This window comes from Pseudophryne corroboree, chromosome 4 (assembly GCF_028390025.1).
Source record: "Pseudophryne corroboree isolate aPseCor3 chromosome 4, aPseCor3.hap2, whole genome shotgun sequence".
Taxonomy (NCBI): domain Eukaryota; kingdom Metazoa; phylum Chordata; class Amphibia; order Anura; family Myobatrachidae; genus Pseudophryne; species Pseudophryne corroboree.
This window is the reverse complement of record NC_086447.1, coordinates 849,754,768-849,774,589: the sequence shown is the minus strand read 5'-3', so window position 1 is coordinate 849,774,589 and position 19,822 is coordinate 849,754,768. Positions and strand designations below refer to the sequence as shown.

Here is a 19,822-nt window from a genome sequence, read left to right as displayed (position 1 = left end):
CTCTTAAGACTCCCTTTCCATAAGCTCACCTGCTGAAGGTATGGTGTCCACAGCTACACCCATGTCCCTCTTGCGTTTTTTGGGCAACCTCGTCTTGCAGAGCTGCTCAAAGTGTTCTTGCATAGAGACGTCCATGGTTAGGAAGTTGCACTGAAGAAGCCCGCTCAGTGTGGTGGCAGCCATTTCTCTCACCTAAGGGGCAATTCATACAAATCGTATGTGAAGATTATAAAAAGGGGGCACAGATGGAATAAGAAATTCATTAAATTTTCCCCCCTCCCCTCATTTGGGGCCAGCAACACTTGGTTTTCATTGAAATGTATTGAAAAGCTCTTTTTGACTCAAGCCACCAACAAAATATGTTTTTGCTGTTGGCACATTCTTCTCTGTTCTATCGCTCAAAAATCTCCATACAACTTTATTTCAAAAAGTCATCACACAATTCCAACAATGGATATTATTTACGAGGAGCAAAGCTATCAAGTCCCGGCTCAAAATCCAAATTGGTGCAAACATGCACCTAAAATTCCACCAAACCAGGTTTACAGAGGAAGACCCTGGCTACTCTTAGCTGGGAGCAAGGTGTGCCAGTTCTTTTTAGGAACCGCAAGTGCCGGTGTGACATTTTTATTGGTGATTAATCGTTATTTCCTAATAGAAAGTATTAAATATCTGACACTCTGGGAACGACAGAAACAGATTCTGGGACTACATTTGGGGACCCCCTTTCCAAATCTGCAGGGTCTGAGGTGACAATATGGTTAAAAAAGGGGGGGGCAGACTAGGTGGGCCAAGTGGTTCTTATCTGCCGTCAAATTCTATGTTTCAAAGGTTGCGCGCTTATGTCAAAATAGGACAGCTTGGCTTCATCAACGTATAGCAGATTTTCCGCTGCAATTAAAGGGTTAAGTGCATTGCTGATTAATCAGCGTTAATGACAGGCCACATGTCTAATAAGTACATATTGTTACACGCTGAAATGTAAACAGTGCTCGGGGACTGGCTCGCTGCATGTAATGTGCCACATTATTGCAAATTATCTCCTTGAACATAATGTTCCAGAGATGCACAAATCAGTAAGTGTAACGGCAAGTACTGTTCTAATTAAAATACACCAACTTGACGATAAGCTCGTTTGCACGTCCATTATCAAAATGTGATCGAGCTGATTAAGAATTGTCAAACGCAGGAAGTGAAGAGGTATGTCAGAAATTCTGCTGACACTTTGCAGCCCCCACTCTGGGACCTCTTTAATAAATGAAACATGAGCTGGGAATGAGGTGGCAGAACGAGAGGAGGAACCGGCTGCAAAATGAACACACTCACAGGGGAGCTTGACATTTGGCTCTGGCTGTTCCCTGCAATGATTTCCACTTTTGGTAAATTCAGATTATTCTCAGATAAGCCAGAAATGCGTAACGGCCGTGCGTTACCGAGCTTCATCTTGTACGCACAACGGCGGAAGTACCGGAGGCATAGGACTCCGTTGCCTCAGGGGATCCGTTCCAAAAGGGGACACCTCTACCTTCGCCATTGCCTCTGGTTTGTGCACTGCACTTGCATGAGTAGCAGCGTTTGGGGGAGCAGAGCTGCACAGATAGGAGGAGGGGGGACGGGGAAGAGGAGTAAGGGCAGGCGCAGGAAGTCATTCTGTTATGAGTTGGAAGAGTGAACGGCGAGTTAGCCAGTACTGCTGCAGATATAACAGGATCTCTCCCTCTCAGCCTTCCAGCGTGCAGTGATCAGATGCGATTCTGCCGCATGCTGACCACCTGCTGATTTTACTAACATCCGGCTAAGACCTCCTTGCACAATAATGCATTTATTTTACAGATCGGGATCCCATCCGCCGGTCACACACACCGAACCCTCTGTGTACATGTAAGAAAAAAGTTCAGACGCAAGCTTCGTTTCCACAGCGTATTCACTTTCTGTTCTACAGGAGAAAAGATGTAACCAAAATTCTACAGCCGACAGGTGGAGAAGCTGCCCACAGCCATCAACCAACTTCTGTTATTATTACATTTTATTTATAAAAGCGCCCCAAATGTTTTGCAGCGCCGTACATACGGCACACATTAGAACAATACAGGGTACACAGAACGTAACAATACAGTAACTGAAACACTAAAACAGAGTACAGGTAGCAATTAGCAACACAGTTCTCAGTACACACGACAGCGACATGTAAGGAAGTAAAGGAGTAGTCAGAGTGCTACTAGGAGCGGGCAGCCGCTGGATGAGATAAACGGTTATGAGCGAGAGACGATGCGGGTAGAGACGGCAAGAGAACGAGAGGGCAGAGTGCCCTGCTGCAAAGATATTATAATCTCCTTCTATCATTTTATAAAAGATCATTTTATGGAATTGCACTGGTCGCTATCGGCCTCGTCTCCTCTTTGGAAGGTTTTAGAATAATCTGGACCATTACAGCCTCACCAGCAAGTGTGAAGCCATCACCGGGTGACCCCTGATAGTGATGTGTTACAATAGAGATTTCTGATACAGATTTGTGTTTGTTTTTACTATCCGTTATTATGTGACTAGGGGGAGATGTACTAAGCCTTGGAGAGAAATAAAGCGGAGAGAGACACCGTACCAGCCAATCAGCTCCTCGCTGACACATTACAAGCTGTGTTTGAAAAATGGCAGTTAGGAGCAGAGTGGTTGGTAGTTAATCTCTCTCCACTTTATCTCTCTCCTTAGTACATCTGGCCCTAAAGGCTTTTTCACAGCAAAATTCTGTCATAAAAGACTGCAGGATCGGAGATACATTTCCTTTTACTTTGTACACTGCGGCCCCGGTTCCTAAGGAATCTATGGTGGTCATTCAGAGTTGTTCGCTCGGTAATTTTCTTCGCATCGCAGCGATTTTCCGCTAATTGCGCATGCGCAATGTTCGCACTGCGACAAGTAAATTTGCTATGCAGTTAGGAATTTTACTCACGGCATTACGAGGTTTTTTCTTCGTTCTGGTGATCGTAATGTGATTGACAGGAAGTGGGTGTTTCTGAGCGGAAACTGGACGTTTTATGGGTGTGTGTGAAAAAACGCTACCGTTTCTGGGTAAAAACGCGGGAGTGGCTGAAGAAACGGAGGAGTGTCTGGGCGAACGCTGGGTGTGTTTGTGACGTCAAACCAGGAACGAAACTGACTGAACTGATCGCAGATGCCGAGTAAGTCTGGAGCTACTCAGAAACTGCTAAGAAGTGTCTATTCGCAATTCTGCTAATCTTTCGTTCGCAATTTTACTATGCTAAGATTCACTCCCAGTAGGCTTAGCGTGTGCAAAGCTGCTAAAAGCAGCTTGCGAGCGAACATCTCGGAATGAGGGCCATTATTCTGCACTGTCATTGGTTCAGGCAGTCACAGGAAACCAGCAATGTTCCATACATTACAGTATAATTTGTAAATGAATGTCTCTGAATATCTAGTTTAGCATATTCCATTGTCTACTGTAATTATCCAGATTTTTTCTCTTTCTCTACGTCGTCTCATGTAAAGATCAGTCGCCTCCACAGAAACACAGCTTTACCCCACAGTCAGATCTCCTATACCTTAATCTCTGACGAGCAAAAGCGTAGGCCTATACGTGAATGTTCCTCGCTGCTCTTTAACATAACGCACTGGGTAATTAAAGCGCACATTGTTTATTCATTACCTCCAGCTGCTCATCAGCCATTAGATGCAGGACCAGCCACCTGATGCCCTGCACCGCCTCCGCATTGTGCAGGAACACGAACAGGTTGTAGAAGACCATTGTCTGGGTGTAGGTCAGGACGGTGTATCTTGCATGCCAGGAACTGCTCTTCGCTATCTAAAAGATTGTAATAGCAATATGAACGCTGCATTAGGATCTAGTTATTAACCTCTGCAGGAACTCATTGTGGCAGTCAGTAGTATCACATACAGTCACTCACCTGCTTCAGGACATCTAGAGCCAGGGGCACCTGCTCGGGGTAGAGTAGGCCCTGCGACATCAGGGATAAGCACATCTTTGCGTCTCTTTTCAGCTCATCATAATTTGTGTCGTTTTCTACAGGTGCAATCTAATGGCGCGGATAGAAGGGAATCACGTTATCCATACGGCTGCAAAGCAATCTCATAAAACTGCACTGTCAGGCTCACTGCCTGCCTCATTCAGCGCGGAAGTATACAAGCAAACAGTGAGAAACCAGGGGCCCTGGTGATCATTCTGGTAACACTCAACCCTGACGGCACCAGTAGCCAAATCCCCAGGCAGTGTTGGAAAGAGGAATCCTATAGGGATGCGAGTTGGGAGTGGGCTGACTGAGTTGGGTATGGGATGCCGGCGGTCTGCATACTGACGGCAGGATCCCGGGCGCTAGAATTCCGGCAGGGTGGCATGTGCAACGAAGCCCCTTGCGGGCTTGGTGGCTCTCTGCGCTCGCCACAGATTCTATTACCACTCTATGGGTGTCGTGGACACCCACGAGTGGGAATAGTCCATGTTAGCCGGGATTCCGGCTGGCGGCATTGTCAGTAGTCAGGATTCCGGCGTCTGTATCCTGACCGCCGGGATCCTGACCGCCGGCAATGTAACTACATCCCGTCTGACTCTATACTAACACCGAAATGATAGTATATATAAATATAACATCTCCAGTTATCTGACCCAGCCATCGGGAGAGGTAGATCGGACAGTTTCCTGTACGGAGCGCGGAGTACCATGTGGTGTACTATACTCTCCAGCAAGTCTTCTGGCAATATGGTGGAACTTTAGATGTAATTAGCTGACAATCCGGTGTCCATGTCAGAGGGAATTTATTCCCGTAGCAAACAGAACTGATATTACATTGTTGCTTGGCAAGATTGCATGCTCATTAGCTACTGCCATTATTACAGGTGCTTTAATGCTAATGTATGTACAGACTGTTTTACTTAATTACTGATATTATTGATACTTGTATTGGGCAGGTAAAAACGGGTTTGGTATGGAATCCTGGCGGTCAGAATACGGACGCCGGGATCCCGCTTGCCAGAATGCCAACATCGGGGCGAGCGCTACAAGTCCCCAAGCCGCTGCGCTCACCACAGGTTCTATTCCCACGCTATGGGTGTTGTGGATACACACGAGTGGGAATAGCCCTGGCGCAGCTGTCGGTATTCTAAGGGTCGGAATCCCGAATGCCGGGATATTAACTACCGTACATCCCGGTAAAAACAGTGTGTTTATAACGGATTACGTTACTTTCCACTCCTGCAATGACTTGTTTCACGGTTTCATTAAATATTTCTATATTCTTATTTATGTGCTGGTGGTTTTTATATACAATATCATTTCCATATTGGCATATCCACTCAAACATACTCCAATTGGCTCATTCCTTTCATTCAGCTTTAATGCTGGGTACACACTAAGTTATGTTGGGTGTTTAATTGAACGGCAGGCATATTGCGGGCGCTTCGGAGGGTGTGTACTCCCAATGTGTCTGTGAACGACGTTGTTCACAGACTTATTGCGTCGGCCCTGAAGCACAGCCAATGGCTGATATATCTGCAGATGTTGGCGGTCTGCAGAGGCCGGCGGTGACTGACACTCACAATTAGGCGGGCACATGTAAATGCCTGCCCAGTTGTGACGTCAGGCACAACACATCAGGCCAACGATTGGTAAGTGTATATGCACTTACAGATCATCGGATAGGCCGGCAGACAGACCAGACGGCCAATACTTCAGCCTGGTCTGTACCCAGCTCAAGGCTCCACTGACAACACAAGCGAGAACCCGAGACTTACAAACACTGGGGTTGTATTACTTGTAGGAGCAATAAATACATTCCTATATATGCACAAGCATTACATTAAGCCATGTGCAGACACTTACAGAGATGAATAATAAACACTGACCCTGATAACTTTGCAGGATGTTGTGACTACTTGTAATAACTACAGGCTTCTCTAAGCAATAATAGGAGCACTGGGAAAATAAAGATGTGACTGTTAGAGGGCAGGGAAAGGCAATAAAAAGATACCCATGTGTTCCCAGCTTTTCCACTGGCAGAAACATTGAGAAATGGAAGTTTAAGGAAACTGCTGCAGCCAGGGTAAGGTAAGGATGACCCAGAGAAATTGGACAGTAATATTCATAAATCAGGCCTACGGATATACAAAGCAGAAACTGCTGGAGCTATCCATTAATCAGAGTGCAGCATTCTCTACCTGCTTCCCAGCTTCCAGCCTGACAGTGAGTAGCTGTCAGGATGCTGATTGGTGGATGGCTGGAGCTATCCATCACTCAGTGCTGAGAGCCATCCACTGTTTGGAAATGTGGAGAATTGGTGCAGGACCACAACGGGGGTAAGTTATAATTCCCCCCCATGAATGGGTGGGTAGGTGCCCCAGTGCATTGCTTTACCAAACGCCTACAATGCTGTTAAGACGGTCCTGACCATTTCCTACTCCTCATTCGATCCCTCCCATTAAATGTGTGTTTTAGCCCGGGAAGCCCAACGATTTTAAGCAACCTTTAGTAAATACTAGCTGATGTGACCGGTTTCACCCAGGCAAATGTTTGCTGGGCGGAACATTTTACCTCCCCCCCCCCCCCCCCCCCCCCCCTCCCGGATTGAGGACTATAGGGGCAGCAGGGCACAGGTACCTCTATAGCAGGGCGTCCCCCCGGCAGCACTCCTCGGCCGCCACTGACAGCAGCAGCATGACAGGACACCGGGAACGGCCAAATCCGACAGTCGGATTTGCCAGCTCATTGAATAGGGCTTGTCGGATCCATTCCGACAAATACATGTCGGAATGGATCCAACTTTAATTGAATGTACCCCTTAGTGGGTGGCTGCAAATAACTGTCAGTTTCCAGACAACCCAGCAGGTCACATGTTCCAGGTCACTCAGCAGGTGCACAGGGAACATGGCATCGGGAGTGCCACTATTCATCTGCGTGACCCAGAACACTATGGATTTTTACATGTCACCCCTTTCTCACCCTCACCCCTAGGGGTGTCTTACCCCCACAGTATTTCTTTACAGATTGTAAGTCATATGTATACCAAGTTTGGTGTAAATTGCTCCAGGCATTCCAGAGTCATGATATATAAAATATATATATATATATATATATATATATATATATATTATATATATATATATATATATATATATATATATATATATATATATATATATATATAAGATACCCCATACTCTCCATACTGTACCCGATATTGTTAAGCATGTTTCAGTGCTTTAAGTGGGAACACAGGCGGGGCCAGCAGTGCCGCGCTGACACTCAGTCCTCACATTGTTCCACTATATACTTGGTCACTCACTACTCAAGTTATTTAGGGACTAAACTGAAGTTTTGCTAACACAAGGTTGAAGCAGACAGAACGAGAGAACACCTCATCTGCGCTACTGCACATGTCAGAGCTGCACAAATTGTGTTCTTACACGCTGCTGGCAATAATCTCTAGAGCAGCGGTGGCCAACCTGTGGCTCTTGAGCCGCATGTGGCTCTTTCTTTATTCAAATGTGGCTCCTAACACTCTAAATCATGTGACCACAACAGATACAGAACCCGCTGCACTCCAGCCAGACACGCAGCAGCACTACAGGGACTGAAAACTGAAGGAGTCAGATACTAGAGGTGAGACACCCACAAGCAAACAGAGGACACATTAGGGACTGCTGCAATTGCACGAGTTGATGGGGGAGCTGTAGTGATACATGAGGGTGGGCTAGAGTGACACATGGCAGAGCTGGCTGGAGAGAAACAGGAGGGTCCTGGCAGGAGTGATACATGGGAGACCTGGATGGAGTGACACAGCAGGGTCTTGGCAGTAGTGACACATGGGAGAGCTGGCTGGAGTGACACGGGGGAGCTGGCTGGAGTTACATAGGAGGGTGCTAGCAGGAGTGACACATGGGGGAGCTGGCTGGAGTGACGGGAGGGTGTTGGCTGGAGTGACACATGAGGGAGCTGGCTGGAGTGACGTGGGAGGGTGCTGGAAGTAGTGACATATGGGAGATATGGCTGGAGTGACATAGGAGGGTGGTAGCAAGAGTGACACATGGGGCAGCTGGCTGGAGTGACAGGAAGGTGCTGGAAGTAGTGACATAGGAGGGTGGTAGCAGGAGTGACACATGGGGAAGCTGGCTGGAGTGATATAGGAGGGTGGTAGCAGGAGTGACACATGGGAGAGCTGGCTGGAGTGACATAGGAGTGTGGTAGCAGGAGTGACACATGGGGGAGCTGGCTGGAGTGATATAGGAGGGTGGTAGCAGGAGTGACACATGGGAGAGTTGGCTGGAGTGACATAGGAGTGTGGTAGCTGGAGTGGACACATGGGGGAGCTGGCTGGAGTGACAGGATGGTGCTGGAAGGAGTGATATATGGAAGAGCAGGCTGGAGTGACACAGGAGAGGGTCCTGGCAGGAGTGACGCGGGAGGGTGCTGGAAGTAGTGACACATGGGGGAGCTGGCTGGAGTGACATAGGAGTGTGGTAGCAGGAGTGACACATGGGGGAGCTGGCAGGAGTGACAGGAGGGTGCTGGAAGTAGTGACACATGGGAGAGCTGGCTGGAGTGACATAGGAGTGTGGTAGCAGGAGTGACACATGGGGGAGCTGGCAGGAGTGACATAGAAGGGTGGTAGTAGGAGTGACACATGGGGGAGCTGGCTGGAGTGACAGGAGGGTGCTGGAAGTAGTGACACATGGGAGAGCTGGCTGGAGTGACATAGGAGTGTGGTAGCAGGAGTGACACATGGGGGAGCTGGCAGGAGTGACATAGAAGGGTGGTAGTAGGAGTGACACATGGGGGAGCTGGCTGGAGTGACACAGCAGGGTCGTGGCAGTAGTGACACATGGGAGACCTGGCTGGAGTGACACAGGAGAGGGTCCTGGCAGGAGTGATGCGGGAGGGTGCTGGAAGTAGTGACACATGGGAGAGCTGGCTGGAGTGACATAGGAGGGTGCTAGCAGGAGTGACACACGGGGGGAGCTGGCTGGAGTGACAGGAGGGTGTTGGCTGGAGTGACACGGGGGAGCGGGCTGGAGTGACTTAGAAGGGTGCTAGCAGGAGTGACACATGGGGGAGCTGGCTGGAGTGACAAGAGGGTGTTGGCTGGATTGACACGGGGGAGCGGGCTGGAGTGACTTAGGAGGGTGCTAGCAGGAGTGACACATGGGGGAGCTGGCTGGAGTGACAGGAGGGTGTTGGCTGGATTGACACATGGGGTAGCTGGCTGGAGTGACACAGCAGGGTCTTGGCAGTAGTGACACATGGGAGACCTGGCTGGAGTGACACAGCAGGGTCTTGGCAGTAGTGACACATGGGAGAGCTGGCTGCAGTGAAATAGGAGGCTGCTAGCAGGAGTGACCCATGGAAGAGCTGGCTGGATTGACAGGAGAGTGTTGGCTTGAGTGACACATGGGAGAGCTAGCAGGAGTGACACGGGGGAGCTGGCTGGAGTGACATAGGGTGCTAGCAGGAGTGACACATGGGGAGCTGGCTGGAGTGACAGGAAGGTGTTGGCTGGAGTGACACAGCAGGGTTTTGGCAGTAGTGACACATGGGAGAGCTGGCTGGAGTGACACGGGGGAGCTGGCTGGAATGACATAGGAGGGTGCTAGCAGGAGCGACACATGGGGGAGCTGGCTGGAGTGACAGGAGGGTGCTGGCTGGAGTGACACATGGGGGAGCTGAAGTTTATTATGTGAATCTGGCTTTTTCAATTATTTTTTGTGAAAGTGGCTTTTTCAATGGATCTGGCTTTAAAAAAATTATTTTATGTCGGTCTGGCTTTTTCAATGTATTTTATACCAGGGGTGTGGTCTAGCAGGCACAAGGCCACATTCCATTTTTGCATGTGTGCCATCGGCTCGATGTTGGCTCTTTGACGTACCTAACAAGGTTTTTTGGCTCTTTGTCACTGACTGGTTGGCCACCCCTGCTCTAGAGTCTTTATAATTAAGAGTGTTCAGTCATCCCCCTCCTGACTATTGCACCATGCCACCTGGCCCGACACACTGATTGGGAAGAACACCGTCTACAGAAGGTTAAGGTGACACTGGAGTAATGTCCCCTAGCACAATGGTTCTTACACAAAGGGATCTGCATGGACGAGGTTTCAGTCAGTGACTTTCAGAAACCTTTTCCTATAAGTCAATGACTGAAATGTGCAGAACACTTCTTTATGATATGGTAAAACGTGCTAAGTGCTGAAGAATATTAAACTTTTTAGAATTTGGGGAGAAAAAAAAATAGGATTTTGGTACTTACCAGGTAAATCCTTTTCTTTGAATCCATAGGGGGCACTGGAGTACTCTTGGGATATGGACGGTGCGTAGCAGGGAAGGCACATTTAAATAGTTAAATGTGTAACCCCTCCTCCATACTCCCAGGATCCTCAGTGTTTTTTACTGAGCCGAATAGGAGCGACAGAGAGGTGAACAATGGAGAATTACATATAACATTATAAACGGACAACAATAAAGTTGACACCTAACATAACGGACAACTAGAAAGTTGTCACTATCATAGATAATCACTATAACATAAGAATTAGTTGGTGATAACGTGTCACCATAAGGTTTCTTGACCTTACTACAAACTAGTGAACAACTGCTCTGGGTGGGCGTCCAGTGCCCCCTATGGATTCAAAGAAAAGGATTTACCTGGTAAGTACCAAACTCCTATTTTCTTTTTCATCCACTAGGGGTCACTGGAGTACTCTTGGGACGTACCAAAGTTTCCCCCCGTGGGCGGGAGAGCTGTTTGGCACTTGTAACACTAGACGGCCAAAGCTAGATGCTGATGCCGTAAACATATTAACTTGTAAAAGCGCACAATCGTGTGCACTGATGACCATGTAGCCGCACTGCAAAGTTGTGCCGTAGAAACTCCACGACCTGCTGCCCATGATGTTCCCACAGAACATGGGGAATGAGCAGTAACTGACGTAGGCGGTTATAGCTTAGCACAAAGGAAAACCTGACGTATGGTCGGTGTAATCCACCTGGCTAAAATGTGTTTGGAAGCTGGGGAACCCAACCTGACTAGATTTTAACGAACAATAATGTATCAGTTTTACGTACTGCTGATGTTCGGGCTACCTAAGCGCGTAGTACAGCCCAAGTAGCTGTTCCTGCAGTTCCTTATAATACTGGAACTATGATTGGTTGATTCAAGTGAAAAGATGATACTACCTTTGGTAGAAAAAACGGAATTTGTCAGAAATTCCGCACTCACTCATGAAACATTAAAACGATGGCAGGCACCCAATTGCGAAATACGCCTTGCCAAAGGTAAGGCTAGGAAAAACCTTGTTTCCCAAGTTAGAACTTAACCTCCACGTGTTATCAGGATTCAACGAAATCGAAAACATATTGAAGTTTCAAGGCGCCATAGGCGGTATAAAAGGCGGAAGGACCTTGCAGGAAAGAGTAACCTGTTGGGCAAAAGCCAAACGCCTTGGAGGGAAATAGACAAGGCAGCGACCTGCACTCTTAGTGTCGATAAACGTAGTCCTCCATCAAACAGAGTCTATAATCATAGCAAAAAACGAGAACCCTGAAGAAAACAGCCACTTGTGAACTTCACACCACCCTTTATAAGCTCGCCAATTACTAATAATGAGCTGCTGTAACTGGCTTCCTAGCAGGTAATCTGGTTAGTATAACAGATATTGGAAAGCCCTATTGTCTTAAGAGTGCGGTGTCAACCGCGACCCTGTGAACTCTGACGCGCTAAATTTGGCAAAGGGAACGGTGTTGCATTAGGTGTATACGCAGCAGCCGCGGCCAAAGATATGGTCTGTTTGATCAGCGTCAGCCACCCAAAATCGCTATTGTGAGAGCCCTCACTGCCACTGCCTTTGTTGTTTTGAACACATATTGTGTGCTTAACGATGATGGCGAGAAGCCATTAGATTCCGCTGTGGGTAACTGCATCTCTGGACTAACATTTGTAACACCTGTGAATACTGTTTTTTTTTCTTTCCCCGCATTACGGTGAATGAAAATGCTGAAGGTTGAGATAAACCGCTTTTGAGTAGTCGGGTTTCGGAACGAACACTGCCGACAATATTACTTGGTGATGCTCGGCACCATTTGGGATTACAGCAACTTGTCGCATAGCCCTGCGACGTCAAGTCCCTCTTTGTTTGGTGATTTATGCGACTGCCGTCGCGCTTCTAACGGAGGAATTACCTGAGACTGGACCACGTGAACTTCCTGTCGCTGTGTATTGTACATTGACTTGAGTACTAGGACATTTATTGTCAGGCCTGGTGTGAAGATACACTATGTAGTATTACTACTGCGCAACTGAATGAGGTAAATCTAGACTCTGAACAGTCTCTCCGCGGTGAGATTGAGTATGTGGTGGCATGAGAATAGTGATACACTGTTCTTAGATATAAGCGCATTATCTGATGAATGTCTGACCACTGTGGATTCAGTTAAAAAGAACATGAGTGCAACTTCCGGAAAAAAAATGCTTATAAAACTTACGTATGTTTTCTAACAGTCGCAAGTACAAGTGCACCAAGACTTCCTGTGGATCGAGCACAAATTGTATTAGCGAACGAATACCTTGTGCATTCTGTGTCTTAGGTATAAAATTCCTCGACACAAAACCTGGCTAGATTTGCAGAAATTGACCATCCAATCGTGCTGAAATAGCACATTGTACGTTAGTAAAGTAGTTTGAAGGAGTATTTGTTGAGACGGAGCTTTGATGATAAGGTTGTCTAAGCACAGCATTATCACTACCCAGGATCTGAGAGTAGCTATTATCACAGACAGCACCCTTGTGACTACCCGAGGCGCTGACGAGAGGCCAAATAATAGTGTCTGAAATGATAATGGTTTTGTTGTACTGCAAACCTTGAAGTATGCCTGATATGACAAAAAATTGAAAACATAACTACGCGTCCCTGAGCTTTAGTGACAGGACGATTTCTATAGTAACACGCAATCCCTGACCGCAGGAATTTTATTTAAAATATGTAGTCAGTCACGTACTGATTGAGCCTTTTTAGGATCAATATGGTTATGATGGAGCAGTCCGCTGTGGTACTACAGAAAAGAAATTGTAGTAATAACACTGAATGTACAAGATACTGAATTGCGGTCTACAGGACTGCCTCTGTGCGTTCTGACACAGGCAAGCTTAGTTTGGATGTTGCCTTGGGAAAAAAAAACCAGCAAGACGCGGTAAACAATAGAACTTTATTTGAAAGACTGAATTGTGGATCCACAGATCTGTAGATTTCCGCTATCACAACAAATGGAACATCTGAATATATGTTCCCCCAAAGGATAATTAAAAGCACACCAAGCCACTGGCTTGGCAGACCGAACGACGGTCAGTGGTTTAGTTGAAGACCAGCTATTGTAGAAGAGCCTCGGAAAGGCTGATGTCTAAAAGATTTGAACGCTGGTGTAGCGTGATTTCATTAGGAACTTGTAAATGGTCGTAAACAGACTTTCACGCCGTAGGCAGAGATTAATTTCCCTAATTTTGGTGTCACCCTGATGCTGAAATCATACTAACCTGGCTGAGATCCATAGTAGCCATGCTTAAATACTCCGCCGTGATTAGCAAGAAGTAGAAAACCCTTTCTAGACAACACTCGGCTACCAACTATGTTGCCCATGCAACCATAATGCCGTTAAACTAAACCCCAACTGCATCAGGTATATGGCCTTCAGCATAGCGTGAAAGTACGGTTTGAGGGTTCATTAAGCGGAACTTCCGCTGTGATCGAATAGTTAACGTATTGGAAGGTTTTGGCAATGATGAATTACTGGTGGCTACCCAACTTGTATCCACCCCCTGAATTGTCATATACTGTGGTATAGAGAATGTGACTCGCTTGTGTGAGTGAGATATATATGGTCTGGTATTGAATCGTCAGGTTGCAGCCTAGTTGAAACTGGGAACCTGCGGCCAAAGATGGCTACTGTTAAGAATAGCGCCAGACTTGGACTTTGGTAAACTTTGCGAAATCTTTGACATAACATGTGCTCACACTGTAGCAGCCCAGACGGTAATATATATATTAAGGGTGTGTACACATGGTGAGATATTTTCTTTCGACTTTTACTATATAGTCAAAATCGCAAGAAAAGCCAGCGCAGAGTGTAAGGTGAAAGACACCTTGCGATCCCGATTCGATTCCGATGCGCGGCCACGCCAGGTCGGCACCGCAAGAAAAGACAGACTGTGTAGACAAATCGATCCCTGCTAGATCGGCGTACTATCTAGTTCATCTCACATGTCAATGACATCTCTTAGATATAGCCGCCTTACTACTTCTGAACTAAATGCGGGTAGATATCCGTATGCGGAGTTGTATTAACACTGTGCTCGTGGATGTCACTACGTAACACTCGCACAGTGACAAAAGTGTGTATAAACTAGAATCTAACACACATTAAGAAATTCAGAACAACACCCCGGCACCCTCTAGTGGCAGAGTGTTGTAGGCTACATTAAATTCCTGGAAGAAGAACCAGGAAGTAGCTGCAGAAATGGCACCCAGCCATGTGGCTAATTATATAGAAGTTCAGTGTTGGCTTTCTGCCATAAATAAAATTGTATATATACATACACACACAATTACCCAAAAACTTGTATACGTACCTATAGATAAAGATATACATATATATCCATACATACACCTATAAATACCCCCACATATACACACACACAGATTACTGTATGGAATTGTAGGGAGCTTAAACAGTTATAAAAAAAATGTACCAGAAGTACAACGCTCCATGCACCTTGCTGGGAGCGCTTACGGAAACTGTTATTTTCTATCGAACATGCTCCCTGCACCTGCAGTGTGCTGGGAGCGGCATGTGGGTGCGGGAAACGCTTACCTAGAGTAGGCTTCCCGCACTGTGTGTAGGTGCCCTGGGAGTGGTGCTGTTATCTTACAGATCACGCTCCCTGCACCTGCTATGTGTTGGGAGCGGCGTGTGGGAGCGGGAGACGCTTACCAAGAGCAGACTCCCCGCACTTGTATAGCACACGCTCCCTGCACCTGCTATGTGCTGGGAGCGGCGTGTGGGAGTAGGAGACGCTTACAGAGAGCAGACTCCCCCCACTTGTATAGCATACGCTCCCTGCACCCGCTATGTGCTGAGAGCGGCGTGTGGAAGCAGCTGGCGGTGTCCATTGAGTAGCGGGACCCGGAAGCGGCGGCGTGCATGGACGGCATGAGCGGGCGGCCAGCGGGTGTAACAGCCGCTTGCATACCTGTATGAGCGGGCGGCCGGCCGGTGTAACTGGGGTTGCATACCCGTATGAGCGGCTGGGCGGCGTGCAGCGCGGCCGCTCTGAAATAGCAGCGCAGCCTCCTATACACGGCGGGCGGCAGCGAGAGCTGACTGCCCCTGTACTAACCTTGCGGCAGCTGTCAGAAGCTACCGTACGCGGCTTCCGCCACTGTACTCCTGTGGGCAGCTGCGCTGTAAGCGCACTTAGATATAATTACTCATGTTAGAAATCTCCTCCACTCAGCTTTCTGTGGCCTGTTCATGTGGAGGAGATGGCCGCTCAATCCCGGACCCTCACTTCTTTGTAAGTGGGGAAGGGATCGCATGCTGCCTGGCTGACACGGCCGTGCTTTTCCTGCAAGCGCCCACGTGTCAGCAGCGGCTGGAGGCAGTACAATCCCGGACCCACACTTCTTAGTAAGTGGGGAAGGGATTGCCTGTAAAATCAAAATCAAAAATGAAAATGTAAAAAGTAAAATCAAAATTGAGCTTTCAGCTCATGATGTGCTTCCCTGAGGCACATAAAAAACACTGAGGATCCTGGGAGTATGGAGGAGGGAAGAGGAGGGTTACACATTTAAATATTTAAATGTGCCTTCCCTGCTACGCACCGTCCATATCCCAAGAGTACTCCAGTGACCCCTAGTGGATGAAAAAGAAACAAACGGGTAAAACGTTTGGAGAATAGGGATTTTTGTTAATTACCGTAAAATCTCTTTCTCTGATTCCATCTGGGGGACGCTGCGCCGTTACTTGTGGGTTAGAGGTGTGTGGTTGTGGAGTTTGGCACAGAACTATTAAAAAACCTGACTCCTCCCCCCTCTAACCCCTCCCATCTCCTTCCTGCCTAGCCAGCAGCTAAGTTAACGTTTAGCCAAGCCAAAGGAGGTAGACCGAAAAAATTTAACCGGTTAAACCAGACAAACCCATGGGAGGGATCGCAGCGTCCCCCAGATGGAATCAGAGAGAGATTTTACGGTAAGTAACAAAAATCCCTATTTCTCTGTCATCCATCTGGGGGACGCTGCGCCGTTACTTGTGGGATTTCCCAAAGCAAGCTAATGAGAGGAGGGAGACGGTGACGGCATAGCCGTCTGTATAATACGACGCCCAACAGAGGCAGCGTCCAATCCAAAAGTATGAAAACGGTAAAACTTTGTGAAAGTATGGACCGACGACCAGGTCGCCGCCCTGCACAGCTGCTCAATAGATGCACCACCGCGAATAGCCCAATAGGCTCCAACAGCTCTAGTCGAATGAGCCCTAATTGAGTCAGGAACCGAAACATTTGAAGACACGTACGCCTGTCTGATGGCCGAAGTTACCCAACGGGCCACAGTGTTCTTGGAAGCCGGCCAACCTCGTTTGGGAGCATCAATCAATACCAACAAGGTATCCGTACGACGGAAAGACTCCGTGCGAGACAAATAAACACGTAAGGCCCGAACCACATCCAGGAGGGCCAAATGGGAGTTCTCCCCGGGAGAAGACGACGGAGTAAATGCTGGAAGGACAATGTCCTGATTTAAATGGAATGCTGAAACAACCTTTGGAAGGAAAGAAGGCTTAGTCCGCAGAACCACCCGGTTCTCATGAAACACTAACTAGGGCGGCCTGCAAGAAAGGGCCGCCAATTCAGACACTCGTCTAGATGAGGCAATAGTTAAAAGAAAAACAACTTTTAGTGTTAGATAACGCAGTTCTACAGATTCCAAAGGCTCAAATGGAGATTTTTGAAGGGCCGTAAGGACCAAGTTTAAATCCCAGGGAGGAACCGGAGGAACAAAAAGGTGGTTGAATCCTAAGTACTCCCTGAAGGAATGTCTGAACCTCTGGAATGATCGCTAGTTTCTTTTGAAAAAGAACCGACAAGGCCGAAACCTGACCCTTCAGTGAAGAAAGCCTCAGACCCTTTTCGAGGCCCTCTTGAAGGAAAGATAGCAGGCAAGGAAGTCTAAACAAATGCGGAGTTAACCCCCGCTTCTCGCACCAAGCGATGTAAATTCGCCATACTCTATGGTAAATGCCAGAAGTCACTGGTTTCCTAGCCCGAATCATCGTCTGCACAACAGAACGAGAAAGACCTTTTGCTTTTAAAATGTTGGATTCAAGAACCAAGCCGTCAAAGCCAGCCGACCTATATCTGGGTGGCGACAAGGTCCTTGAAGAAGAAGATCTGGTCGCAGGGGGAGACGAAAGGGGTCTCCGACGACCATGCTGCGCAGAAGAGTGTACCACTGTTGGCGCGGCCAATCTGGAGCCACCAGAATTATTGCGAGACATTCTCGCCGAATGCGTTGAGGTAGACGTGGAATCAGCGGAATTGGCGGAAACACGTAACCCAGTTGAAACTGCCACGGGGCTGTTAGAGCATCGATCAGAAACGCTTGAGGATCCTGCCGTAGTGAGGAAGCTTCTTGTTGAGACGAGACGCCATTAGGTCTACGTCGGGCATTCCCCATCGGGCCGCTAGAGAGAGAAACACCTCCTGGTGAAGTTCCCATTCTCCCGGATGAATCGTGTGACGACTCAAAAAATCCGCTTCCCAGTTCTCGACTCCTGGAATGTGAATTGCGGATATTACTGGAACCCACCGTTCCGCCCACGTGAGAATCTGAGCGACTTCTCTCATGGCGGACCAGCTGCGAGTTCCTCCCTGTTTGTTGATGTAAGCCACTGCTGTGGCATTGTCGGACTGCACACGAACTGGATGACCCTGTACCATGGTCTGAATCTGAAGGAGTGCATACCGGATTGCCCTCAATTCCAGAATGTTGATCTGTAACTTCGACTCGTGACTGTTCCAGCGCCCCTGGAAGTGATGAGTCTGGAACACTGCTCCCCAACCGCTGAGGCTTGCGTCCGTGGTGACCATCATCCAAGACCAAACCGTGAACGGCGCTCCTTTTCTCAAATTGTGACTGTGAAGCCACCAGTGAAGCGACCGACGAGTCTTTACCGACAATCGGATCAACTGCAATTCGAGAAGTGGATCCATCAGAGTCCAACAGCCGAGAATCTGAGCCTGAAGATGTCGGGCATGAAATCTGGCGTATGGGACTGCCTCGAAGGAAGACACTATCTTGCCTAACACCTGCATGCATCTGAGGACCGACACTACCGGTAAGTGCAACAGGGTCCGGATTCTGGACTGCAGATCCTGAATCTTGTCCGTAGGAAGAAACACCTTCTGGCTGTTGGTGTCGAATAAAAGTCCCAGAAAAATCATTTTCTAGGAAGGGAGTAAAGACGACTTTGGAAAGTTTATTATCCATCCGAATGACTGCAGAGTCTCTATCGTTAGACGCAGGTTCTGATTGAGAATCGCCTCTGACGGGGCCTTGATCAACAGATCGTCCAAGTATGGAGTGATGTTGACGCCCTGACAACGGAGAACCGCGACGACATGACCCATGACTTTTGTAAATACTCGAGGAGCCGTGGATAGACCAAAGAGAAGAGCCTGAAACTGAAAATGCCACGGACCGACTGCAAATCTCAGAAGAGATTGATGACCTATCCAAATAGGAACATGTAGGTAGGCGTCTTTTATGTCTATTAAAGCCAAATATTCCCCTGGCTCCATGGCAGCGATTATTGAGCGAATGGATTCCATCTTGAATTTTTGGGTGGAGAGATACGGGTTGAGGGCTTTTAGATTCAGAATGGGTCGGAACGAACCGTCCGGTTTGTCCACGAGAAAAAGACCCGAGTAAAATCCCCGACCTCTCTGTTGAGCGGGAACTGGAAGAATTACACCATTCTGTAAAAGAGTGGCTGTTGCATGAAGAAGAGCTTGACGTCTGGAGGGATCGCTCGGAAGAGAAGTGACGAACAGACCGATATGGGACTGGTTCCTCGAGATCTAAACACATATCCCCTGGATATGACCCCCATCACCCAGCGATCTGGGTTCGACAGAAGCCATACTTCTTTGAACTGTAGTAACCAAGCTCCAACCGTCATTGATCCCCCTGGCGATCGTGAACAGTCATGCAAGTAGGTTTGTCAGCAGGTTTACGAGTTGCCTGTGTTCCTCTACCTCTGAATGCCCCTCTTCGTGGGTACCTGGAAAAAGCACGAAAGGAATGGGAATTACACCTGTCCTGCGTACGAAAGGACCGAAACCTTGTAGTCTTCGGTTTCTGAGGAGCAACTGGAAGAAAAGGGCTCTTTCCCCCTGTAGTATCGGAAATAATCTTCTTTAATTCTGACCCAAAGAGAAACTCACCTTCAAAGGGCACCGCCGTCAAGGTCTGTTTTGAGTCAGAATCGGCATTCCAAACCCGAAGCCAAAGAGACCGTCTTGCTGTCACGGTCAAGGCAGAAATACGGGATTGCAGCGCAGCCGAATCTAACAAGGCCTCACCCACATAAGTAAGAGCTTCCGAAATCTGTTCTGCTAACTGAATGGCTTCCGATGGATTGTCAGACTGCATTCCAGATACGACCTGTGCTAGCCAGTCATCCACGGCCTTGAGGACCCAATCGCCAGCTAGAATTGGCCGAAGAGAAACACCTGATAAAGAAAACATAGATTTAAGTATTGCTT

At 47.8% G+C, this 19,822-nt stretch overlaps 1 protein-coding gene across 2 annotated transcripts in view; it reads right to left on the bottom strand.

The window, feature by feature from the left end:
• Nucleotides 1-19,822, bottom strand: part of PSME4 (proteasome activator subunit 4) — a 294,381-nt gene that overhangs the window by 6,408 nt on the left and 268,151 nt on the right. For both annotated transcript variants that reach the window (XM_063918650.1, XM_063918651.1), the window contains 3 exons: nucleotides 3,921-4,049; nucleotides 3,662-3,817; nucleotides 30-192 (listed from right to left, as the gene is read on the bottom strand). In XM_063918650.1, the coding sequence (XP_063774720.1) occupies nucleotides 30-192; nucleotides 3,662-3,817; nucleotides 3,921-4,049 (448 nt within the window). The remainder of the gene's footprint in view (nucleotides 1-29; nucleotides 193-3,661; nucleotides 3,818-3,920; nucleotides 4,050-19,822) is intronic.